Genomic DNA, 25,172 nt, shown 5'->3' on the forward strand with positions numbered 1-25,172 from the left:
TGGGATTTAAATCCCTCACAGTTTCAGTGCTCATGCTTCCTTGATGTTCTCTGACCCCCCATGGAGACTTTCCTTGTACATCACTTGGCCTACTTCATTGCCCATCAGAATTATACCATGTATTAGGAGCTAGAGAAGTTCGTGGGATGGTCTCTCTACCAAGGATGGAGAACAAGAACACCAAGCCTAGGGTCTGTTGTGACTCTGCTTCTCAGCTGTATAGATGTAACATGCTCTCCTGTTAGACAGCATACTCCAATGGCCCAGATAGACAGAATTAAGTAATTTTAAAACAGCAACCCTTGGATGGTACATAAGTCAGAGTCAGATGCCTGGGTTAATAATATGTGGGCTAGAGAGATGGCTCAGTGGTTAAGAGCACTGGCTGCTCTTGCAGAAGACCCAGGTTCGAATCCCAGCACCCACATGGCAGCTAACAACTGTCCGTAACTCCAGTTTCAGGGGATCCAACAGCCTCTTCTGTCCTCCACAGGCATTGTACAACACGGGTGCACTTACCTACATGTAGGCAATACACACATATACATAAAATTTAAAAGTGTGTGTGTGTGTTTAAAAAATGGAAGACAAAGATGTAGGGGAAACACAGATCATTTATAAACAGGTGTCTTTGACTTCCTTATGGCTAAAATAGCTGGTCATGTTTTGTTTGGGTTTTTGTTTTTTTTTTTTAAATGTGTGTTTGCATGGTTTTGCTTGCATGTATGTAATGTACCCATGTTGTGCGGCATAATGCCCAGAAGTCAGAAGAGGGCATTGGGTTCCCCTGGAACTGGAGTTACGGATGGTTGTTACCTGCCATGTGGGTGCTAGGAATTGAGCCTGAGTCCTCTGCAAGAGCAGCCAGTGCTCTTAACCTCTGAGCCAGCTCTCCAGCCCCAAAAGAGATAAATGTTTTACATCAGAAACAAAAACACTGGGCTGGATGGTTTACTCAGGTTATGAGTATACTTGCTCTTAACACTCATACACATAAATAAAACACATAAAAATACATAAACATCTATTTCATTAAAATCCTCCAAAATGAGTTGTGTTATGCAATGGGTAGTACACTGGACTTCTGATAAGATCGGTAAGATCCTCCAAAATTGCCATGTTCTTATTGAGATTTGTGTATGTGTCATGTGTGTGCAGGTGCTCAAGGAGGCCAGAAGGTATCAGATCCCCTGAAGCTGGATTTATAGGAGGTTGTGAGCCACCTAATGTGGGTGCTGGTAACTGAACTCAGGTCCTCTGCAAGAGCAGCAAGCACTCCTAACCACTAAGCTGTAGCTCCAGCCCCCTTCACTTTGATTTCTAACTCTGGCTAAATGGCAGGACTTTGGACTTTAGAAATCTTGCAGTGTTTGAAGCCTGTGGCAATAAAATGTTTCAAATTCATAGTTTTAGCACTAACACAGGCTACATCTTTTCCTAGTAAACGGGGAGCAGGAGAACCGAGTCCAGAAAGGAAATGGGTATTTCCAAGTGCCCCCTCACACCCCTGTGATCTTCGGTGAAGCTGGAGGTCGTACACTGTTCAGGTATGAATGAGAAGGCCCTGCCAGAGAGGTCCTCCCTGACACAACCCACTTTTGCTAGGAAATACTGGTTCAAGCAGATGTGAGAAGTTATTACTAGATTCTAAGAATGTCTGGAATTTGAAGGTTTCCTTGTGTCCATGAGAGAATGAAAGGCCTACAGCAATGAGTGCCCAGGCCAATAGAGAATGACACTGGGTCCCTGCCTCAGATACCTACCTCCAAGTAGCTTCTCAGGTGGTTTCTTCAGGAAACTCTTAACTTTCTCTCACAGATGAGATAACATCACCAGAAATCTCTGCTTCTAGGAGCCTGGGCCAGGCAGGATGGCCTGGACTGCTCTGCCAACTGTTGTAACTGACACAGACTTAACATGGGGTGCCAGGCAGTCCTTTCTGGGTCCTGCAGGGAAGGCAGACTGTTGTGGCTCATCTCCAGCTTGTCAGCAGGGCTGTAGTGAAACCAGGAGAAGAGCACTAGTCCCATGGGTATCAGAAGTGAGAACGCTCCTTGCCTTGCCCTTAAGTATAGAATTCTCCCTTATGATGGTTTCTTGAGAGTGGTAACCACACATACAGCCTCATTGTAGGCAGAAGTCTGCTCCATGGACCATGGCACTGGCCAGGGACCTTTCCTGAGTGCTTGCTTAGACCCGGTTTCCTTTGGTGACCCACGGACTCAGAAGCAGCTGCGTCAGCGGCCTGAGGCCTGTTCTCCCATCTAGCAGTGTCTCACCCACGTCTGCTGTGTGCTCAGCTGTCAGGAGGGTATCCTCAGTGACACTGTGAGGGCTCCTCCTCTGATGTCTGCTACAGTGGGCTGCTGCCCTTGCTTATCATGCTACTGACTACCTGATGGGTTGTGTTTAGGCTGCTATGCCGGGATTCCGGGGGCGAGACTGAGTCGATGCTTCTCAATGAGACAGTGCCACAATGGGTAATTGACATCACTGTGGATGTAAGTGTCCTCCACTCCCACTTTGCCCTTTTACTTTTCCCAGATCATGACATTAAGGACTGTTGTAGACAGCAGTCTTAAACTGTAATAAAAGTCGCCTGCCAAGTGGAGTCTCCATCTGCTTTTCTGCAGTTCCAAAGTTGCAGAAGTATCTGATCACTGTTTATGTATTGATTTTTTTGGTCAGCTTTTAATTATGACAATAATATATGCTTATTCAATAAAATAATTAATGCCTGAATTGAAATGCACATCTCTTCCACCACGCCTCAGCCCTCCACCCTGTCCTTCCTCCCAGATGTAACAAGAGGTGATGCAGATCCTTTGCTGCTTGCTTCTCTGCGTACACAAGCATATATTATTTGTGTGCATATGTATGTTTATAATTCATTTTATTTTACACAAAATCCTCTTACAGTGTTCTGCACCTTTTTTTTTAATTTAAAAATATACCTTGGATATCTGTTTATATCTGTACTTATGGATCATTTCCTTTTAATAACTGTATAATATTCTGTTGTATAAATGTACCATTATTTATTAATCAGTTCCCTATTAATGGACATTTGGGTTGTTTCCAATGTTTTCTATTACAAACAGTGCTGCAGTGAACATCCTTGTACATATATCTTTGTACTTTTTAGGATAAATTCCTAGAAGTGGAATTGCTGGATCAAAGGGTATGCACATTTTAAATTTTGATAGATAATGCCAAATTGCTCTCCACAAAGGCAATCTACACTAAACCAACAGTGTACAAATACACATTTACCACACCACTACACCAATGCTGGGTGCTTTTAAACTTTACTGTAAGATATTGTCTGATCATTTTGATGTGGGTTTTTTTTCTTTAATTCATGGTGAGGTTAAGCCTCTTTTCATATTGGCCATTTGTATTTCTCCTTCTGTGAACTGCCTGTTTGTATTCTTTACCCATTTTCTGATTGGGCTATTTGTCTTTCTTATTGCTTTGTAGGAGTTCTTTATATTGGATATTAACCAACTTTTTGACTATTCTGTGTGTCTCTTTTAATTAAACTTGTACTTTGTTCAAGGTGTCTTTGGCCAGGTGAACAGTTAATTTTTGTATAATCAAATTGCTCTTTTATGGCTCTGAGTTCCATGTTTTAAATATGTCTAAAATAGGGAAGAAGGAAAAAAAATGTCCTTTATTTTCTTAGTACCATTATGATCATTTTTTTTTGTCTAGCTTTTTAATCTGTTATACTTTATTCTTTTGTTTGGTGTGAGGTAAGATTCTAACACTTTCTAAAAGGCTAACCAGTGTGCCAGTTCAGTATTTTGGACAGTCTATTCCTATTTGTATTAATTTGAAATGTTCTCTTCATTATGCACTAAATTCCTATAAATACTTGGGTCGGTCTGTTTCTAGATTTCTATGTCTTCTTGACTATTTTGTATATCCTGAAGCCATATGAAAAGGGATTTAATCTCTTAGAACCTTTAGAAAATACGTTATCTGTCCCAGATATACCCCAGGCACTTATAGCCAATGTGACATCTAATGGATAGTCTGTGGTCTTCCCTGTCCAAGCTTCCCATAATCCACTGCTTCTTTGGGGTGCATTACTGACCTTATGGCATGACTTATTCCTCAGAGAAGGCATCCAGATAGGATGCAACAAGGAGGCCCAGAGAGCACATGGCCAGACCATTTCACCCTCCTTTGAGTATTGGGGTGTGTTCATGGTAGGCTTCCTTTTCAAAACATTAGGCCTCCTTCTGTTAGAGGGAGAAACGGGGAGTGGCCGACTGGCCTCTCCACTGGATGATGGACCCACCAGTGTGGCTATGCTCAAAGGTAAAGGTTGTGGGGCATTTTCAAGACAAACTTCTGTTTGGGCCTTTAGGTATCAGCCCCAATATTTTAATGTAGAGTTGAGATTTTGATTTATATAGCTCAAAAATTGTTTGACTAGCCATGCTACAATATTTTGATGCTATTTTTAACACTAATATTACATATAATTTGTCTTTGCTTATTTTCATAATAAGGCATCATACTTGCTGATAAATTTTCCCAACAGTACACTTCAACTGATAACTTACTATAAACTACTCATTTTTAATTATAAAATATTTGTAAATCATGTTTTCCTGTTAACAGCATTTTAGTTTTATCAGCTAATAAAAGCTATCATACCTTTTAAACTTTTAATATTTCAGAAAAATATGCCCAAATTCAACAAAATTCCTTTCTACCTCCAACCTCATGCATCTTCAGGAGCAAAAACATTAAAAAAGTAAGTATCTGTGTCATGTGGTTCCTTAACCTAAGTAGTCACTTCAGAAGATTCTCTTTCTTTAAAATTGCTCTTAACATGGGAGGCAAACACTAGGTCTAAGGTTGATTTTATATTTACAGATTTTTGTCATCAAAATTTAGTTTAGGACATGAGTGGTAACACATACATGCAATCCCAGCACTCAGGCAGAGGCAAATTGGAGGTCAGTCTGGGTGACAGTGAGTTTCAGGCCAGCCAAGACTGCATAGTAAGTCCAAAGAAGTCATATGGTAACACATACCTGTAATCCCAGCACTTGGGAGGTGGACAGAGGTGGACTGAGAGTTCAAGGCTAGCCCTGGCTGCATAGCAAATTTAAGGCCAGCATGGACTGTATAAAACCTGTCTCAAAACAGTTCAGTTCTGGACAAAATTTGTGTATGATTGCTTTTATAAATCCTTAGGGAATAGTGAGTATGGGGGAAATAAATGACTTTTTGACTAGAGCTTTCTAGAAAGGTTTCTTGAAGAACATGGGATCTGACCTGGACATTCAGGGTGTGTAGAAGATCCAAAGACAGACATTGCAAGGCCAGGACAATTTCCTCAGGGATTAGAAGTGGGAGCATGCCCAAGATACTGGAAACTGGTTTGAGGACCCATATTCTCACAGCATAGGACGAGCAGCTACAGGGGCATACTAGGAGATCAATCAGAAAGGCAGGTAGAGCTTCATGACAGTGGATTTGAATGCCAAGCCAGACAGTATGCAGTGACCTAATACAGAAATTCCTGATAGGGGCCAGGCTTCTTTAATCCCAGCACTCAGAGGCAGAGAGGCAGGCAGATCCCTGTGAGATTGAGGCCAGCCTGGTCTACATAGTGAGTTCCAAGCCAGCTGGAGCTACAGGGAGACCCTGTCTCAAAAAACAAACAAAAATACCCTGATAGGTAGGGGTGTGGCTTAGAGAGAGGCTTCAAGAGAGAGACCTAAGTGATCTGAGAAGTCTAGCAGTAGAGTGCTGAATATGAGAAGAATGTATCCTAGCAAGTAAGATGAACAGGACTGCTATTAACTGTTCGGGAGATTCCCAATCTTACACAGAGTAATGAGTACCACTCGCCCATCTGACAGCTCACCATCACCTAGCAGGTGGCTAAACATTGTATTCCATCTGTACCTCTGCCTACCATCCCACCTACCTCTTACACAAACACTGAGTTATTTTAAAGCAAGCCCTAGATGTCATTTCAAGTAGATTTAATGACTGAATTTCAGGGTGGCTTTCAGAGTTTAAGCCTAGCTGTGAGGTTTGGTGTTTATTGACTGGTACCTAAGATAGGGGTTTGGGAGTGAGGGGCTTGATGAGTGTAATTTACGACCAGCCAGCTGCTGGGTTTGTGGTCTAGAGCAGATTGAGGCTTAAGGTCTAGACTGGGGCATTGTCTCCCTCAGGTGCTAGTTGAAGGCTTGGCAGTGGGAGATAACATTGAGCCCTAAGAGCATCGGACCTTGGTAAGCACTGAAGCACTGGGGTCTGTCTATGCTTTGGGAAAGTATTTTAAGGGAATAAAGCACAGAAGGCAATTCTGTGTCTGTATGCGTAAGCTTTAAAAGCATCACGTGTACCTTGGAGGGGCACTACAGAAAAATCTTTTGACAGTTCTAAAAATGGATTAAGGCAGTGACTAAAAACATGTATTGATTTCACATATCTGTGTAATGTTTTATCTTTAGAAGATGTTAACACCAGAGAAAATGAATCTGGAAGAGATTTTTCATGGTGTCAAAATATGCCATTGCCTTTTACAGAGACAGGCTCTCTGCTAGTGACATGCTCCAGGTGCGGAAGGTGATGGAGCACGTCTATGAGAAAATTATCAACCTGGACAATGAGTCTCAAACCACTGGCTCTTCTAATAATGAAAAACCAGGAGAGCAGGAAAAAGAGGAGGACATTGCTGTGTTGGCAGAGGAGAAAATTGAACTTCTGTGCCAGGACCAGGTGAGTGGACTTGAAGATCATAGCCCCACACTCCAGCACAGGTACCTAGCAAGGAATGTGTGAGATCAGTTCTCAGCTCTGCTGCTTCAGGGGCTTCTCCTTTCTGAGGAGCCCGTTGTCTCTTCTGGGAAGGTTCTTCAGTCCACCCTAAAGATCATTTACCTGAGGGAGGTTTTCAGGAAAAGAACACAGATTTACAGATACACATAAAGTGAATTGTGCCAGGAGCTTTTGTTCCTGATGAGCATCTTGATTTGCAGGGTGACATCTGTCATGGTAAAGAATTTGGAGTGAAGGTGGGTGGAGAAATGGAGGGACTGTTTCTAATCAAGACAGATGATACGTCTTCAGAGGAAGGGCCAAGCACCTGGTGCTGTCGGCTACGCCTCAGAGGTGCACATTTGAGAGTGCTGCTTTCATGTCTGCATGTGTGGAAGCTTCCGGCAAGAGCAGGCCACCAGGCACAGCGGGGGGACAAGCTGGGCCACCTGGTGGAGAGTCCTTAGCTGTTACAGACCTTGAACTTTTCCATGCACTTTGGCTATTCAGGTTTTGGATCCAAATATGGACCTCCGAACAGTGAAGCACTTCATATGGAAGAGCGGTGGAGATCTCACTCTCCATTACCGTCAGAAGTCCACGTGAAGGGTGGGCCCATGCTCCTGGGTTATTCATCAGATACCTTCCTCTGTGGCCCCAAGAGTAGTCCTAGGAAGCCCACCAAGCCCCAACCAGAGCAAGATCTCTACCGGCCAATTTGGTGTGGACCGAGATTACCTTTCAGTTGAAGTGACTAATGAAGATGTAATATAGAAACCAGTCTCCACGCATAGATTAAGGTCCCCCAGGGACACAGAGCAAGAACAGAAGAGCCCCAAGCACACTGTCTTGCAAGATGTACAGAGAACCTCCAGCAGGCCAGTACAGACCTCGCTTCTTCCTTTTCTTTCCAAGGACCCTATCTTTGTCTCTTAGCACTTGTTAGAGAACATCAGTGGGGCCACATCTGTCACTGTGTTTCAATCTCAAACCTACAAGCTCTGTAGTTTTTCTAAGAGTACATTCCATTCATGCAGTACCTATGAAGGCTTTTTCCAAGTTTGTCATTTAAAAAGAAATCAAGTTGTTTTCACCATTTAAGAGTTATTTTTAATGGGAATTGCTGTTGCACAATTCAAAAGCCAGCCCATTTCATAATAAAGGATCATGTAGGGCTTGTTTTTAAATATTGCATCTCAGATATGTTCTTGTAGGAAGATCTACTAAAACTCCAGGCACTGAAACACAGCACTGGGATCTCCAGGCAGCAGCCCATGTTTAACAGTGCTGCACCCATAATGACCTGGCTGGCAACAGCCCAAGGAGTGGCTGTTCTCTCCTTTCTCCAGTGTCCAGTCTGACTCACAGGCAAAGCCAGCGGAGACCAAAGCTCCTTGCCCTGGGTGAGCTGCATGACACTGTCAAAACTTAAGACCATAGTGAAATTTTAATTTTATTCAAATGCTACGTAAAGTTTATGTTATCGGAGTAAAAAGATGTCATAGTGATGTTGGTTTGATATTCTTATTGTGAAAGTATACATATTTGTTTTTTCCAAAGTTTTCTATGCAGGTTTTTGTTGTACCTGTATCCAGATCTTCTTTTCACTCTTCTTTCTAATAATCTAGAGCTTTCATAGAATCATTTGGATCTTGTACAGAATATTAACTTATTGGGGATAAACACTTCTACTTTTGGCAGAAAATACTTTGGATTCTTCCCAAGGTCATTTGTATTCAGAATAGATCTATGGTCCACCCCCATCAAACTACAGAAGACAAGCCTTGTACGAAGCCAGAAGCACAAGTGCCTTCAGAGGGCAGTTTATTCCGGTCCAGTTGCCTCCCCAGCTTGTGTGTGGCCTGTCCCCACCATAGCAGGAACTGGGGAGGGTGTGGGGAAGGCTTTTTCTTTTCTACATCACAGGTTCCGCAGGGGGCAGCTGATGGGCCAAGGTCCATCCCTTACAAATTGAGACATTCTGACCCGCACAACTGCAGAACAGGGTTCCCTCACTGCTGGTCAGCTATCTGTGGAAAGTGGACAGATCATCGCTTCCTGCACCTTAAAGAAGTGAGCAAAGACATTTCCAAGAAGCTGAAATGCTTTCTTTCTCTCTTCCTTACAGAGCAACCGGCTTTTTTTTTTATTTTGTCCTTTTTACCTATGTGTTGGATACAACAGTGCACTTTTGGTGCATATTTTTTAGCAATAGTTGTAAACTAATAGCAAAAAGAAAAAAACGCAGCCCTTGTTGTGTATGCAGGAGGGGCCTTTGTGCAAAGGAGTGGGTTGTACTGGGCCACTGGCCCTGTGCTGAGCCTTGGGTAGCTGTGCTCTCTCATAGATCTCATCCCAGCATGGTTGTACTTTTTTTCCCTCCAGTCAAAAACCAGTAAAAAAACAGTCTCCAGGAAATCTGACAGTCTACAATGCCAGAAGGGGAAAAGTCTGTATTTCAGTTGTATAAAATAAAGGCTTTAGTTAAAATATTCCAAGGTGTGGTACACATTTATTTTTCACTTGTCACTTTCCTTCATAGCAGATTACAGAGAAGCATCTGGATTCGTATTTGCCTGGGAAACAGCATTAGTACCCATTTGCCCCAGGGTATGGGGTTGGGAAGGAGCCAGAACCTTCCAGTGAGGGCAACCAAGGGTTCAACCGCCAGGCTATAGAGCTAAGGAGAACAGCCCTATGGTGACTCCATTCTACTTCGCACATTCCTGCAGGCTGACACAGGGCTCCCCAACAATCCAGGACACAACAGTTCACTGTTTACACTCACCAGCTGCTCTGGGAGGCTTCACAAGGACCGGCTTTTAAAGCAGTCTCAGGGCTTAAGGCTCACTGTTTGCTCATCTGGCCCCGACCAGCCATATAATTTGGCCTATGCTCACAGTATAGTCCTTGGCCTGACACAGCTTGTGGGTTTCTTGTATATATAGCTATATATGGTCTGTGGACAGTAGGACTATCAACTAAGTGGTAGCTAGAAAACAAGGCCAAAGGCAGCTTACATGGTAATTAGCAAGGAAGTGGTTGCAGAGAACAGGTGGTGAGGGGGCATCCCTGGATGGAGCCATCTGCAGAAAACTAGCAGAGCAGACCTCGCCTTAGCCTCCAAAGGCACCTGGGGTCAGGGGACAGCGGACAGCCTCCCCCATACTAGAGGAAGACAGAAGGGCCTTTACCCACTCTTCTCTGGACCTTCGGTTTGCTCTTGGGGTGGGAACTCAGGGTGAAGAGGCCTAGTCATACAGACTGGTTTGAGAGTTGGGCTTAGGGTAGTAAGCTGAAGTTTGCATCTTCTGCTCACCATCAGGACCTGCTGAATATCTTGTATGCTCAGTCTAAGGTCTACATTTTGGAGCAAGTGCTCACAGAGGATACTAGATCTGGCGTGTAGGCCCCAAAGAGCAGCAGGGTGCAAGCTTGGGGGGTTGAGGGGCATGTCTTTGTGAAGGGCTTACCACCTTCAGAACAGGTGGCCAGGTACACAACCTCTTTCCTCCAGCAGTGCACACACAGAATGAAAAGAGGGCACTGGAGCTCGGGGGTCCTCAGTACAGGTGGGGCTGCTGGTACTCATAGCCCCTTCGTCCCTCCCCCATCTTCACACTGGATCATGATCAGCCCCAGTGACCAGAGCAGGCACTGGTCCTCCTGAGGGTGTGTGGCTGCCTCCTGCCCCAGGACACAAGCTGGGATGCTGCCCCAAGAGGACCATCTGCCAGGGTAAAGGCTGGAAGGTCATCTCTTGGACCCCAGGAGGCTCTAGCACACCCCAGAGCCCCTGCCAGCTGAAGCCCCCACACCTTACTGGAAGCTGCAGCCTAGGAAGCTACACTGCACATCTAAGCCTCACCATACCACCAAGAGCCCTGTCATGGCTCCAGGTATGATTCTGAAGAGACCTGGGCTTGACTGGCTGGCCCCTCAGCCTCTGCCCTGAAATCTGGGCTCTCTGTATTTGTTGGCTCCTCCTCCGCCTGTGCTTCCAGCAGCTCAGCAGACAGCCCGTCTTCTGGTGAGGCTGCCGAGGTGAGGTTGTCAGGCAGAGTGAGCTGGGGCAGGTGGTCTGGCTGGGCCTGGGCACCTGGACTGTCGGGGAAGGAGACCTCAAACTCTGACCCCGACCATGTGGCCTCACCTGAAACACAAGGGTGGGGCTGAGGAGGCCTGCAGAGCCTGGGGCCAGTGACCCCAGTGATCCCACACTGCAGCCCAGGCTTTAATGGAGGAAAAGAAGTCAAGTGTATGAATTCCTTGATACAAGGAACTCAGGGTAACCTTCCCAAAGCCCTCAGTGCTTCAGCACCGCTCACTTACCACCCCGCTCATGAGAGCTGCTACTGGAACCCACGTCCTCTTGCCCTGAGGCTGAGATGGCTGTGGAGGTCAGTGCTGTGGATGGGGGCAGGTTAGGGCACATGCTAGCATTACTGCTGTCCAAGAGGGACATGCCCATCACGTCCAGGAAACCTGCAGAGGGAGAGAAGGCAGAGCTGTTTCTCTGCTCTCTGCTAGCAGAAAACCCTAACTGCTGGAAAGCTAGGAGCCTGGACTACCCTGCCATGTTCCTGGGGCACCTAACTTGCTTAAACCATGACACCCATCACTTTGTCCTCAGCTCTGGGGATGCCCTCCTCTCAACCCCATGGAGGCTGCCACCACCTGTTTCTGAGAGACAAAGCCCTCAGGCTGGGCATCATGGGTAGTCCAATGGCAATAGGCCCAGATTCTGCTCAGCCTATAACCTGCCAAGTGACCTAAAGTAGATCACCTCTACTCTGGACTAGACACCCATCTGTATAGAAGACTAACGATCAGCAAGCCCTAGGGAAAGCTGGATAGTCCTGCATGTGTCCAGCCCTAAACCTACAGCCCACTTCAGCACCAGGGGCTCTAGTTTCCTCAGTCTCAAGGGCCTGCCCAGTACCTGGGTCCATGACCCGCTGCACTGGAGGTGGAGGTTGAAGAGGAATCTCCATGGAACATGGATGTCCCCCAAAGTTAGCAGTACTATGGCTAGGACTGCCAGACCCAAGGAGCTGTCCTTCCATGAAGCTGCCAGGGACCTGTAGCAGGGCCTAGAAGTGCCAGGAAAGAAGGAACAAGGAGGTAGAAGGGAGATCAGGACAATACCTGGAAAGGCAGTGTAGAAACTGGTGTTGAGTGCAACCTAGTTGGCAGCCCCCCTTGCACTGAGCACCTTCCAAAAAGGAAGGAAAATCTTAGCCATCCACCTTCCTCTCCAAGTGGTGAGGTGGGGCAGAGCCTCCCCTATAACAGACACACTAAGGGAGCATTCTGGCACTCCTGATGGGGGGATTCCCAGGTGCCCACCAAAACAGACCCCTTACTCCCTGGGCCTTCCTGGACTTCAGGTATATGTGGGGAAATCCCAAAGTGCTCAGCACTGGCCTGGCTTGGCCCTACCTCACTATGGTAGAGGCTCTGCCCACTCAAAAAATGACCACTAATGCCTCACCTCTGCTCCTAAGGGCAGTAGGGCAGAAAGCAATCTTTTACTATCCAAGGCAGAGCCCCTCTGCCTCCACTGCATTCCAGAAGCAGATGGGCCTCTCAGAGGCACAAGGGCCTCAAAGACAGGCCCCCAGAGAGGGCCTCTTGAGTCACTAGACAGCCTCCAGCTGGCAGACCCACTACCCTTGAAGCTCCTGGGTTCCCTTGACTAACAGGTGCTCTGCACATACCTCCGTGTAGTCACTCTGCCTGGAACCCATCTCTAGGCCAGGAGAATCCTGGAGGGTAGGCCCAGGTGGTGGGACACTAAGGGGCAAGGTATTAGGTTGTGAGGTATCATCAGGTGGTGAGGTGCCAAGCAGGGCAGAGCCAGACGGAGGGGTACCAGGTGGCTTCTTGTGGCTGGAGGGCTGGGTTGGGATCCGGTGTAGGTACCCATAGCCAATACCACATCCCAGACTGCCAAAGGCCAGAAACATTCAATCAGTATGGTCCAAGCCACAGCCCTTCCTACCTGTACCTCCCTCACCCACAACCAGCAACAGAGAATGGGCAAGGACATTCCTGGACCAGTGATCAGCCTCAGGGCTCCATGGCCAGCTCTCTGTTTCCTCTAGAAGCCAGTGCCCACTGGATGAGCCCACCCACCTAGCCACGTATGCTGCCCTCTGACCCCAGGTAGTACCTGCCTTCTCCACCCCAGGCTGCATTGGGAGTTACAGTCACCTCCCGGCAGGAGTCAGACTCGGAGTTATACACCATCAGCTTCAGGGGCTTCCCCTCATGGGACTCAATGAGTGAAAAGAAGTCTTCCGACTATGAGAAACAGTGTGTGAGGCCTGCTCCCAGCATCAACCTAGAAGCCTCAAAGATACTTGTAAACAGTATCCATCAATGTGTTAACACCACTTCAGGGGGCCTGGGAACTGGCACACCATGGGCTCCTTACCTCCTGGAGGATCTGGTCAGAGCCAACTACATAGTCTGTATAGGGGCACAGGCCGGCCAAGGCAGCAGGTGAAGAGGGTTCCACATCCTGGGACAAGAATCAAAAACTATCAGCCTTGCTACTGAGGGGAGAAAAAAGGCAAGGGAGTTGCCTCTCCAGGGAGTAAGTAGGGCATTTGTCCTCCGTCCCCAAGAAGGGCCTCAAGCCAGATTCCCTCAAAGCCCAATTCTCTTCCCAGTCCCAAGGTCTACAGCCTGACCAGCAGAGGGCAGCACGAGGATGCAGTCCAGAACTGACCCTGGGCGCCACAGCTGCCCCAACCACGGGCTAGCTGTGTGCCTGGGAACAAACTACTGAACCTTTCTCCAGCTCTTACAATAAAAAGCAGGTTTTTAAGAGTTGCTGAGAAGATGGAAGAAGAAAGAAATATAAAGAAAAGTAAGGGCTGGGGAGATAGCTAGCTCATGAGTAAGGTGCTTGCTGCACAAGCATGAGGACCTGAGTTTGGAGCCCTAGCACCCACATAAAAGCCAGGAGCAGCTATATTCAGTCAGAGGTTCAGTAAGAGACCCTATCTCAAAAACTAAGTGGACAGAGTAATAGAGAGACACCAGTGTCTACCCCTAGCCGCCACATGTGCACCAAAGGGCACACAATTTTTTGTTTTGTTTCATTGAGATAGGGTCTCTATGTTGCCCTGGCTGACCTGGAACTCGCCATGTAGACCAGGTTGGCCTCACACTCACAGAACTCCATCTCCCTCTGCCTCCAGAGTTTGGGGATTAAAGGTGTGTGCCACCACGCCCAGCCTGCACAGACAATTAAAAAAAAAAAAAAAAAGAGGGCCAACAAGACGCGGCACAAAAAATAAAAAAAAAAAAAAAAAAAGAGGGCCAACAAGATCGTTCAACAAAACCTACATGGTAGGACAGAACCAATCCCACAAGTTGTCCTCTGACCTACACACACACACACACACACACACACACACACGTAAAATAAAAAGAAAACCACACCCTGGCCATCATTCAACATCCAATTGCCTTGTTGCATCCCAGGTACATGCCTGAGGACCCTGGGTGGGGGCTAGAAGCAGGGACAATAAGCAAAATAGAAGGGTTCTTTCTCCTGGGAAAGCTCTAGGCACACAGGGGTGTCCATGGCCCAGAATACCTATGAATACAGCCCAACACAAAATTGTAAACTTAATTAAAATATTACAAGGAGCTGAGGGGATGGCTCCATCAGTAAAGTGCTTGCCTTTATCTGAGCTCAACCCCCAGAACCCAAGTGCTATGTATTTGTAATCCTAGTGCTAGAGAGGTAGAAACAGGTAGATAGATCCCTGGGGCTTGTTGGCTAGCTAGTCTAGACTAATTGGTGAGCTCAGGCCAATGAGAGAGCCTGTCTCAAAGGAGGTAGACAACATGCCTGATGATGACACCTGGCCTCCACAAACATGTGCACACAACACACACACACACACATGCACGCACACATGCACACTTAAAAAGAGAGAAGGCGGGCATGGTGGCGTACACCTTTAATCCCAGTGCTTTAGAGGCAGAGGCAGGCGAATCTTTGTGAGTTCAAGGCCAGCCTGGTCTACAAAGTGAGTTCTAGGCCAGCTGGGCAGCTGGGTCTACATAGAGACCCTGTCTCAAAAAGACGAGAGAGAGAGAGAGAGAGAGAGAGAGAGGCAGGCACAGGGCTTGCAAGACGGATTAGTGGGTAAAGGATGCCAAACCTGACCTGAATTTGATCCCCGAAATCCACATGGTGGAAGGAGAGAATCAACCTCCACAAGTAGCCCCCTGACCACCACACATGTGCTATGGCACACACATGCACACAAAATAAATAAATGTAATTCAAAAAAATTTAAAGGGAGTTGGGCATGATGGTGCACACCTTTAGTCTTAGCACTTGGGAGGCAGAGGCAGGTGGATCTCTAGTTTGAGGCCAGCCTGGTCTACATAGTAAGTTCCAAGCCAGCTGGGGCTACAGGGAGACCCTGTCTCAAAAAGACAAAAAAATAAAATATTATATTATATTATATTATATTATATTATATTATATTATATTTAAGGGGTCTGGAAAGCTGGCTCAGCAGTTAAGAGTACCAGTTGCTCTTGCAGAGGACTTGAGTTCATGAGTTCAGTTCCCAGCACCCAAATGGGTAACTTCAGCTCCAGGGGATCCAACACCCTCTTCTGGCCTCCACAGGCAGATGTATGTGGTATACTTACATGCAAGCAAAACACACACATAAAATACAAAAAATTATTTCTAATTTTTTTTCTTTTTGGTCTTTTTTGAGACAGGGTCTCTGTGTAGTTCCAGCTGGCCTGGAATTCACTATGTAGACCAGGCTGGCCTCGAACTCACAGAGATCCACCTGCCTCTGCCTCCTGAGTGCTGGGATTAAAGGCATGTGCCATCATGTCCCACCTATTTAATTTTTTAAAATAAAAATAAAGCATTGAGACTATTTTTTGGTGTGTGTGACTAGACTGTATGAGTCTCAAGAATGAAGTTTGTAAATGACATCATGCTGGAATATCATGCAACATAAACATAAATGCCTTCACAACCCGCAGCTCACGAGCTCACCCCTGGAATGTGTGGCCCAAGACAATTCTTCATCCACTGTGGCCCAGAGAAGCCAAGAGGTTGGACACCCCTCTGACGGATGGATCCTGAACACCTATGCTCCCTGGGACATGTACACAATCGGCATTGTCAGCCCATTTTACTCACGGGCAAGCCTTTGCAGCCCAACTACAGACTCCCCAAAGAAGTCAGTGGGCGATAGTCACCCAGAACCCAAATCAGCCAACTTCCAGCTCGGTGCACTCTCCTCGAGCCATAGAACTGAGCATCTGAGAACTTGAGATTCATCAATGAACACGGTGTCAGGCAGGTGTGCATGGGTGACCTGACACTTGACATCTGGGTCAGCTCAGTCACTGAGGTTCACTTATGCACCCATTTTATAGCAATAGGACAGAGAAACTAGCACAGACATGTAACTATCTACCTGGAGAGACATTACTAACAACAGTAGTGTTCTGGCAGCACGTGGTGACCCACCTTTCAAAATAAGAAACTTAGGTACAAAGTTAAGAGTGCCCAAGGTCAGACGGCTACCAAAAAGTACTAATGAGCTGCCCTCTCCTAACACTGAACAAAATTCAATTCTTCAAATCCTTGAATAACCCATTGCACTGCCCTCTGCTCCCTGCCCCACCCATAGCCCTGGCCATTCATTCTGCTCCTGAACGCCCCAGCCCCACCCTGACCTGCCCAGTCAACAGGCCCCACATGTACTCTCCCACACCCTGCTGGTACTCACCAGCACGTGCCACACGTGCTCGCTGGCCCTGCGGAAGCTGCAGAAGCGCACACTGGCACCCAGCAGGCCCTGGCCACCCCACATGTTGCTGGGTACCACCTCCACCTCTCGAACCTTCATGGTCTTCATGTTGAATACTTCCAGTTTCACCGGCTTCTCCACGTTGGCCTTCAATAGTGCTTTCAGCGTGTCATTCTCCTTATTCTGCAGGGGCAGGGACCTGAGACCTCCCACCCCTGGGCCAGACCCCTCGGGCTGGTCAGGGCCTGAGAGGCAGCGAGGGCGTGGTGTGGAGATGAGCTGAAGCAGTGCTGGGCCCAGCTTCCTGGGCTAGGTTTAGGCCTCCAGCCATTTTACTGTGAACACATCCCTCACCACCACTACCCAGCTCCAGGCACCCCAAGATCTACCAAGCACTGCCTCCTAAGCCTGCCAGAAGTCACAACAAAGCAGGCAGCAAGCTTCTTGGGCCCATATCCAAAGTCCTCATATGCCTTGAGGGGCAGGCCTCTTAGACCTAGTGGCCACCTCCAAAAGTCCCTGACCCTGGTCCACCCAGGAAGAAAAGGGTGGCAGAAACAGGCCTAGGACATCCTGTGGGGACAGAGGGACACAGGTATAACAGCAGAGGGGTGTGGGGATCCTCACCAGCCTTGAATGCCCGATGGTGATGATGAAGTCAAAGTAAGGCTCCAGACCTGCCTGCTGGGCTGGGGAGTTCTCCTGTACCTGTCACACAGGAGAGGCCAGTCATGGCTCAAGATGCCCCACCATCAAGTCCTGGACCCATCCTGGACCCGTGGAAAAGACATATACCTGCGCAAACTGCTCTGGCCATTGTCAAGAGTCATTCCCTCTCCCTGCTCAACTACCTTCCTGGGCACACATTTTTTCATGGGAAAATGGTTCTTTGCCTGATCATGACACACAGATCCTTCCAGAAAGCACTCACACAGCCCTGGGAGGCTTGAGGACACCTTGGTGAATACTGCCTCCCAAAATCTGGGCCAGAGCTGGCTGGGAAGCCAGAGAAGTTGGCTAGGCAAGTCCCAGTATGCAGGAGCGCTACAACCAGGCTGAAGGCATAAAAAGGGAGTGGAGAAAGCAGCCTGTGGCTAGAGCCTGGATGGCCCAGGCCCTATATGGCTGCCCAGGCCCTGAATGGCTGGCCCAGGCTCAGTCAAGCAGGCAGTGACAGCCTGTTGGTGAAGGAGTATAGACCCCAGGGGTAACAATGGCCTCTGTAGGAGCTCAGCTTCACCCTAGCCACCAAGTGAAGCCCTGGGTGATGCAGGCCCAGGCCAGACCTGGGTACTCCCCACCCCTCCAGATGCTCCCTGCCACTCTCAATTCCCAGCTCGCTGCTGTCCCCAAAGCACAACCAGGCCTTCCAGGCAGTACCAGGAACCTATTTCCAAGCCCCATACATAGAGCCTTGCTCAAACAATGCAACCTTTGTCCCCAGGCCCTGGGCCCTGAAGATGCACCTGGACTTCTGGCTCAGGTCTTCATGGACACTTGATGACCTCTTGGGTCAGGCATCAGCCAGGCCCCAGGTGGCAGGGCACAGGACTCATGTGACCTCAGGTTCTCAGTGTTGGCCTTGAATTCCCCAAGCTGAAGGAGAGTTCTCAGGGAGCCTGCTGAGAACAAAGTGCTGAAGGCACCTCTGGTTCAAGGCTAGTTTGTCCCAGGCACAATGACTCCCTTCTGGGAGCAGCACCAACTGAGGGTCTCTGATTGCCACTTCTGACAGCTGCCACAGCCTGCAATGGGAATGGGCCCATGTTGGTTGTTGGCTTAGCCCCAAAGGCAAGCTGTTCCCAGACCTGCTTCAGGGGAGCTCTCAGTCCTGCCCTGCTATCTCTCTGGGGATGCTGCAGGGGAACTCAGATCTGCCCTCTATCCCTCTAGGAGCTTTTGAAAATAGGACTGGACTAGTTTGGAAGGTGCAGGGGTTTCTCCCTAAGCAGGGCCACTTCCAAACCATCCCAACCCCCTCAGGTCAGGCCACTGCTCCTAAGAGAGAGGCGCCATCATCCTCCTTAGCTGCCTGCCATCATTAATGAGGTCTGGGGGCTCGGACCTCTGCCCACCTAGTACCTCTACCCACTCACACCTGTGGCCCTGTCATCTGCTACCCTTCACTTCCCTCACCCTGGACTTTGCCACTGCTCACTAGGGCGTCATGATGAAATGATCTAGGTCGCTGTCCATTGCCCTCCCTTCCTGCAAAACCTGATGCCCCTCCATCCTGTTCTCCCTGACATCTCCCATCACACCCCACCCCAAAGCCCTACATCATGCAGGGAGGGCTTGTCCTAATACCCCACCCTATCGCCCAACCAAGGACCCTGTGAAAGGAAATAGACACTAAACCCAAGAGGTGCTGGTTGGCTGGTCATCCAGGGATATGTCACATGCTTTAAGTCATCTGTGGGCCCTTCCACTGTCCCAATTTACAAATGAGGAAAAGGACTGAGTAACTTAAGTCATCCAACCCTAGGAAAAACGCACAATAGTCTTCTGTGTGTGTGACTCCTCTACCACTGCATGCTTACTGAGGGGAAGGATGTTCCCAATTTGCCTGGGAATGTCAGAAATGTCAATATTCACAGAATGCAGCTCCCTTGATCTTTGGTTTTAAAAATATAAGTAGGGGCTGGAGAAATGGCTCAGCAATCAAGAGCATTTACTGCCTTCCAGAGGACCTGTGTTTGGTTCCCAGCACCCATACGACAGCTCACAACCACCTATAACTCCGGTTCCAGAGGATCCGATGCCCTCTTCTGGACTCTACGGGTAATGCATGCATGTGGTACACCTTCAGACAGGTAAACACATGTACATATGAATGAAAAATGAATCTTTAAAAATAAATAACAAAATATAAATATAAGTAGATGGGGGAGCAGCAAGATGGCTCAGCAGGTAAAGGCCAGTGGGAGGAGAGAACCAGCTCCCACAAGCTGTCCCAGACTTCCATACTTATGCCATCTCACATATGCATATGTGTGTGTAGATACAAAAATAATAAATGTAAAAAGCCCTTTAAAATTATAGCCAAATGGATCTGTGAGATTGAGGCTGGCCTAGTTCACATAGTAAGTTCTAGGTCAACTGGGGCTACAGGGAGACCCTGTCTCAAAAATAAAATAAAACCAAAAAAAGTATATATACATAGATATATACATATATACATATGAGAGAGAGAGAGAGGCAGATAGACAAATAAATCATGTCATCCTTCCAATAAATAGCTCCACATTTCAGAATACAATTCCAAGCCTCAGAACTTGGGGCTGGAGCTCAGTGATAGGGTACATGCCTAGGATTCATTAGGTCCTGGGTTTGATCCCCAGCACCACAAAACCAAAAACCAAATGAGCTCTCCAAATCTTTAGAACAGCACTATGGCCCACCCACTTCGGCCTCTGGCCTCATCCGCCACACACACCAACTCTACCTCCCAGCACTCCGACTGACATGTAGGCCCAAACCACCACAGCCTCTGCTGAGCCTTCTGCTGTGTCTGTGCAGCTCACTGTTTGCTTCCTGCAGAGGCATATGCTCTAATGTTGATCAGACATGTCTCCTGACCAGTCCATCCAGGGCACCACTTCAGCCCCTTAACCTGCTTCATTTTTATCACTAGCAATTATTACCACAACCATGTATTTGTGTGGGCAAGATTTATTGTTTTTACTTTTGGTTTTCTGTTTTGTTTTCTGAGACAAGGTCTCCCCGTAGCCCCAGCTGTCCTTGAACTTGATATGTAGACCTGGTTGGTCTCTATCTCACAGATCCACCTGCCTCTACCTCCTGAGTGCTGGAACTAAAAGCATGTGCCACCATGACCAGCTAGTTTAATGTGTGTGCATGTGTGCGTGTGTGTGTGTGTGTGTGTGTGTGTGTGTGTGTGTGTACGCACAGATGCCTGCAGAGGCCAGAAGAGGATGTCAGAACCCTTGAAGCTGGAGTTACAGGTAAGCCATCCAATATGGATGCTGGGAACTGAGCTCTGGGTCCCCTGCAGCAGCAAGAGCTCTTAACTGCTGAGCCATCTCTTCAGCACCCTGTGTATGTATTTTTGAGATAAAGTCTTGATGTATAACACAGACTGGACTCAAACCTACAATTCTCCTGCCTTCACCTCTGATTACAGGCATGAACCATCATACTCTATTCCCTATTTTTCTTTATGGCCTTCCTTCTCTCCATTTGGCTTTCAAATATAAGTATTCTACACACTGTATTATCTCTAATGCTTAGAGCTCTGTTTGCCACACAGCACTTGGGAGGCAGAGGCAGGCGGATCTCTGTGAGTTCAAGGCCAGCCTGGTCTACATAGTGAGTTCCACAGCAGCTGGGGCTACAGGGAGACCCTGCTTCAAAAAGACAAAAAAAAAAAAAGTCTGTAACAGGGTACAGTGGTAGAAACCTGTAACCCTGGTGCTTGGGAAATAGAGCTAGGAAGATGAGTTCAAAGTAATCCCTGGCTACATGTGATCCTATCTTTAAAAAAACAAAACAAGGGGCTGGAGAGATGGCTCAGCAGTTAAGAGCACTGACTGCTCCTGCAGAGGACCTACCTAGGTTCAATTCCCAGCACCCACATGGCAGCTAACAACCATCCATAACTCCAGTTCCAGGGAATCTGATGCCCTCTTCTGACCTCCATGGGCATTGCACAACACAGATGCACTTACACACATGCATGCAATACATTCATACACATAAAATAAATAAAAATAATAAACAAAACATTAAAAGGGGAGCTGGAGAGATGGATCTTAGTTCCTAGTAATCATGAAGATTGACTCACAACCACCTGTAACTCCATCTCCAGGGGATCCAACACCACTGGCCTCCACAGGCACCCTTATTCAACACGCATGCGCGCGCGCGCGCACACACACACACACACACACACAATTAAAAGTAACTTTTAAGTCATGCATACACACATATTTGTGTGTTTTGTGTAGGGTTCTGATCCTTTTACCTGGGCAATCTGTCCCTCTTCAACAGGCCCTTCCTGCCTTCACTCCCACCATTACCTCCCTGACCAACTTGTGCCTGAATTTCTGATATCCTGAATTTCTTTGTCTTCTCCATAATATGTTCTTTAAAGCTCCCTGGCTGTATGCATTCTAGTATCTGCTGCCTGATCATGTCAAAGCCCAGCCCCAAGCACAAATCTTGTCACTATCCCAGGAGCCTGCCTGGCTTTCCTGTAGGAAACTAAACCCCTTCTAAGCCCTGGTTTCCTTTCATAGACTAAGCAGGACATGGTGGCCTATGCCTTTAATCCCAGCACTGCGGAGTCAGAGGCAGGTGGATTTATGTGAGTTTGAGGTTAGCCTGGTCTACCTAGTGAGCTCCAAGTCAGCCAAGGCTACATAGTAAGACTCTGTCTCAACAAAACAAAGAACAAAACAAATAAACCAGGCCTGGTGGTTCATGTCTTTAATCCCAGCACTCAAAAGGCAGAGGTAGGAGGATCTCTGTGATATGGAGGCCAGCCTGGTCTACACAGCAAGTTCCAGCACAGCTGGAAAAAAAAAAAAAAAAGACCAGCCTGGCATGTTGGTTCAAGCCTTTAATCCCACCACTTACGGATGAGAATGCTGAGTTTGAGCTACATAGCAAGATCCCGTCTCAAAAATAAAGCACTAGATAGCCAAGCACTAATACGATAAACTGCCTGCTTCCACACATCTCTGCATTTATTCACTTTTCAAAGGGGAAAAGTGGAGGAGCCGGGTTCAAAGACCTTACTGTCCCCTTTGTCTGCATTAGGGCCCCAACCCCCAAGTCCTGGTCTCTTTATCAACCAGACCAAAGCCCCGACTCCTTCTCTACTTCCCAGCGGCCTGTTCGTCCACACCTCCTCGCATGCGACGCCATAGGGCCTCACCCAGGTCTCGGCGGTGTTCCACTGGGTCCCAACGCTTCCCGACCCAATGACTTGAGTCATTCCGGCCTCCCGTTCCCCACTTTCCTGGCTGGTTCACACAGGTCCTCGACCCCCAAATACCCCACAGGTCCCCCAGCCCCATGCAGGGGGGGCCGCTACTGGCAGCCCCGTGGCCACGACTGGAGCTGCGCGTCCTGCACCCGGGAAGCGCGCCACCGGGAAGGCGCAACCAGGAAGAGTCCGGCTTCCTGCACAGCTGGCAGTCGGAGCAGCGCAGCAGCAACCGCCAAGATCATGCTCACGATCACCGCCCACTCACCCCGTGCAGGTGGAAACCCTCCGCGCCGCCCGCAGGCTGCTCCGCACTGGCGCCCAGCCCCATGACTCTGCGTGGCGCTGCACCGCACCGCAGCCCCGACCCGGCGCCCACCAGGCAGGCCGCAGGCCGTGGCTCACAGGGGCGCTCTGGGTTCTGCGCTCTTCTGGGAGCGCCTGGTCACGTGGATGAAGCGCCATGCCCACTCCTGACGTCATCGCTCTTAGCAACTGACTGGCTGCCCGGTCGTCAAGGACGCGCGCGCCTCGAACTTCGGGCTTCTAGTTGATCGACCAGAGCTGGGAATCCCGCTCCTCAGGGCCGCACCTGACCCCGGAGGCGTCAGAGCCGGAAGATGAACAGCGATGACTCCTCCCTCATGGTGCGTGACACTGCTGACCGCTGGTCTGCTGCGCTGGGCTGCCTGGGCCACCTCTGCTCTCCGGCCACCTCTGCCTAGGCCACCTCTGCCTGGGCCACCTCTGTTCTCTGGCCATTCTGCCCTGAGCCACCTCTGTCTGACTCCCCCACCCCGCATCCCTCAAGCCACTTCTGCCCTCTGGCCACCACGCATTCTGGTAGCTTCGGTAGGTCCTGCTTTATGTTCCCTCGCTCTTCTTGACAGTGCATCACTTCCGGTACCCTCTGGACCTCAGCCCCAAATTAGTATCCTGATCTAATCCTGCCTCCCTCACACCCCTAAAGTAAATCATCCCATGTCCATTATTTTGGCATCTCTTCATCTTAACCTCTACCCCTGGCTGAGACTCTTCTGTGACCCTGTCTCTCCTCAGCCTTATTTAACTCTTTTCCATACCCACCTCCCAGTCCTAGCAACAAGTGTCAGTTCCAGTGTACAGCCACTTATTTCCTAGGCCAGGGCCACCGTGTCGCCCCCAAATACTTGTGACCAGTTCCGCTGAGTCTGGATACTCTGCTTCAGTTCTGTTTGCCCACATTACTGCCTGCCACCATCCACACGCAACAGCCTGAGTAGTTTTTACAAAAACTATACAATTGAGGTGGCTGGGTATGTAGTTCAATTGGCAGAGTGCTTTCCTAGCAGACACCAAGCCCTGGGTTCCCATTACAGTACAATACCAGGCATGAAGCTGGGCATGGTGGCTCATGCTTTTAATCCCAGCACTTGGGAGGCAGAGCCAGGTGGATCTCTGTGAGTTCAAGGCCAGCCTGGTCTACAGGCTGGGGCTACAGGGAGACCCTGTCTCAAAAAGACAAAAAAACAAAACAAAAAAAAAAACAAAAACAGGTACACATGGATCCTAGTAGTTGGGTAGTGGAGGCAGGAGGATCAGAAGTTCAAGGTCATCCTTGGCTCCAAAATGAGTTTGAGGCCAACTTAGGATAGAAACCCTGCCAAAAACAAACAAAAAATCTGAAAAAAACTATCCCTACCCTGTTTAAAGCCATTTCAACAGCTTCTTGTTTATTACCCTTAAAATGATGTCTGGGGCCTGTGTGGTGGCGCACACCTTTAATCCCTGCACTGGGGAGGCAGAAGCAGGTATATCTCTGTGAGATAGATAGAGGCCAGCCTGGTCTATATGGTAAGTTCCAGGCCAGCTGAGGCTTCAGGGAGACACTGTCTCAAAAAGACAAAAAAGAAAAGAGAAGAGAAGACAAGAGAGGGGGGGGGAGGAGAGGAGGAGGAGAGCAAAAGAGAAAGAGGAAAGAAAGAAAGAAAAGAAAGAAAGAAAGAAAGAAAAAAGAAAAAGAGAAAGAAAAAGGGAGAAAGGGAGAGAAAGAAAAAGGATGTCTAGGGAACTGGAGAAATGATTTAGGATTAGGAGTTAAGAGCACTTACTATTCTTCCAGAGGACCCAGATTCAATTCCAAGCACCCACATGACCACATGACACCTCACAACCATCTGTAACTCCAGTTCCAGGGGATATGATACCCTCTTCTGACCTCTGCAGGCATTGCACACATGGTACATTTACATCCATGCCCACGAAACACTCATAAAATAAAAATAAATAAATAAGATGATGTCTGGGCTCTTTCAACTAGATTTGAGGCTTTTACAATACAACGACAGTTATCCCCAACTCAACAGCCACAAACCTTAGGGAAGGTTTCACTTTGAAACGTCAGCCACGATGATTTTGTGATCTGCTGAGCCTTATCACCTGTGAAAAATGTGAGAGGATCACATGCAGGAAGATGCATAGAAAGTCCCAATAACAGCCCCTAGCTTGTCGCAAGTGTTCTGATTGTTGGTCCTCACTCCTCCTTAGTCCCCTCTGACAAAAAGAAAAAAAAAAGGCTGAATTGAAAGTCATGTCATATTTTTAAAAAATATTCTGGGGGGGGGTCTTTTCTG

The 25,172-nt window shown here is 48.0% G+C and overlaps 3 protein-coding genes across 14 annotated transcripts in view; 2 read left to right on the top strand and 1 right to left on the bottom strand.

Moving 5' to 3' along the window:
* Window positions 1-9,287, top strand: part of Wdr48 (WD repeat domain 48) — a 45,848-nt gene extending 36,561 nt beyond the window's left edge. For 2 of the 4 annotated variants that reach the window (XM_029565024.1, XM_029565029.1), the window contains 6 exons: window positions 1,442-1,547; window positions 2,414-2,501; window positions 3,146-3,181; window positions 4,692-4,768; window positions 6,564-6,756; window positions 7,306-9,038. In XM_029565024.1, the coding sequence (XP_029420884.1) occupies window positions 1,442-1,547; window positions 2,414-2,501; window positions 3,146-3,181; window positions 4,692-4,768; window positions 6,564-6,756; window positions 7,306-7,401 (596 nt within the window). In that variant the 3' untranslated portion in view covers window positions 7,402-9,038. Of the gene's footprint in view, window positions 1-1,441; window positions 1,548-2,413; window positions 2,502-3,145; window positions 3,182-4,691; window positions 4,769-6,563; window positions 6,757-7,305 lie in introns of all 4 variants that reach the window. The other 2 variants (XM_008836256.3, XM_008836247.2) reach the window with 2 other exon arrangements.
* Window positions 9,181-22,965, bottom strand: Gorasp1 (golgi reassembly stacking protein 1). Of its 7 annotated transcripts, none has more exons than XM_029565062.1 (10): window positions 22,829-22,965; window positions 18,077-18,355; window positions 17,238-17,318; window positions 16,590-16,757; window positions 13,235-13,321; window positions 12,971-13,101; window positions 12,516-12,744; window positions 11,738-11,888; window positions 11,128-11,280; window positions 9,181-10,948 (listed from the first exon to the last, which is right to left on the bottom strand). In XM_029565062.1, exons 4-10 carry the CDS (start codon window positions 16,716-16,718, stop codon window positions 10,683-10,685), a joined length of 1,146 nt encoding a protein of 381 aa, XP_029420922.1. In that variant the 5' UTR covers window positions 16,719-16,757; window positions 17,238-17,318; window positions 18,077-18,355; window positions 22,829-22,965; the 3' UTR covers window positions 9,181-10,682. The 7 variants fall into 7 exon arrangements, with proteins under 7 accessions (XP_029420922.1, XP_017654449.1, XP_029420920.1 ...); XM_017798960.2 differs by having other exon boundaries at window positions 16,590-16,793; XM_029565060.1 differs by lacking the exon at window positions 22,829-22,965 and adding an exon at window positions 22,510-22,641 and having other exon boundaries at window positions 16,590-16,793.
* A 110-nt stretch (window positions 22,966-23,075) lies between these two features.
* The window catches only part of Ttc21a (tetratricopeptide repeat domain 21A), a 49,326-nt gene continuing 47,229 nt past the window's right edge, over window positions 23,076-25,172 (top strand). For all 3 annotated transcript variants that reach the window (XM_008836377.3, XM_029565013.1, XM_029565018.1), the window contains exon 1: window positions 23,076-23,207. In XM_008836377.3, the coding sequence (XP_008834599.1) occupies window positions 23,181-23,207 (27 nt within the window). In that variant the 5' untranslated portion in view covers window positions 23,076-23,180. The remainder of the gene's footprint in view (window positions 23,208-25,172) is intronic.

Source organism: Nannospalax galili, unplaced genomic scaffold (genome assembly GCF_000622305.1).
Source record: "Nannospalax galili isolate Female #2095 unplaced genomic scaffold, S.galili_v1.0 scaffold951, whole genome shotgun sequence".
In the NCBI taxonomy this organism is placed as follows: domain Eukaryota; kingdom Metazoa; phylum Chordata; class Mammalia; order Rodentia; family Spalacidae; genus Nannospalax; species Nannospalax galili.

Bases quoted from the DNA above. Each gene is read 5' to 3' on its own strand.
- Gorasp1 (XM_008836219.3), bottom strand. From the start codon at position 22,891: ATGGGGCTGGGCGCCAGTGCGGAGCAGCCTGCGGGCGGCGCGGAGGGT. The intron at 16,794-17,237 runs GTGAGGATCCCC...CTGCCCCTGCAG, and splicing joins CCATCGGGCATTCAAGGCTG to AATAAGGAGAATGACACGCT. The intron at 13,322-16,589 runs GTGAGTACCAGC...TTCTTGTCCCAG, and splicing joins AGCACGTGTGGCACGTGCTG to GATGTGGAACCCTCTTCACC.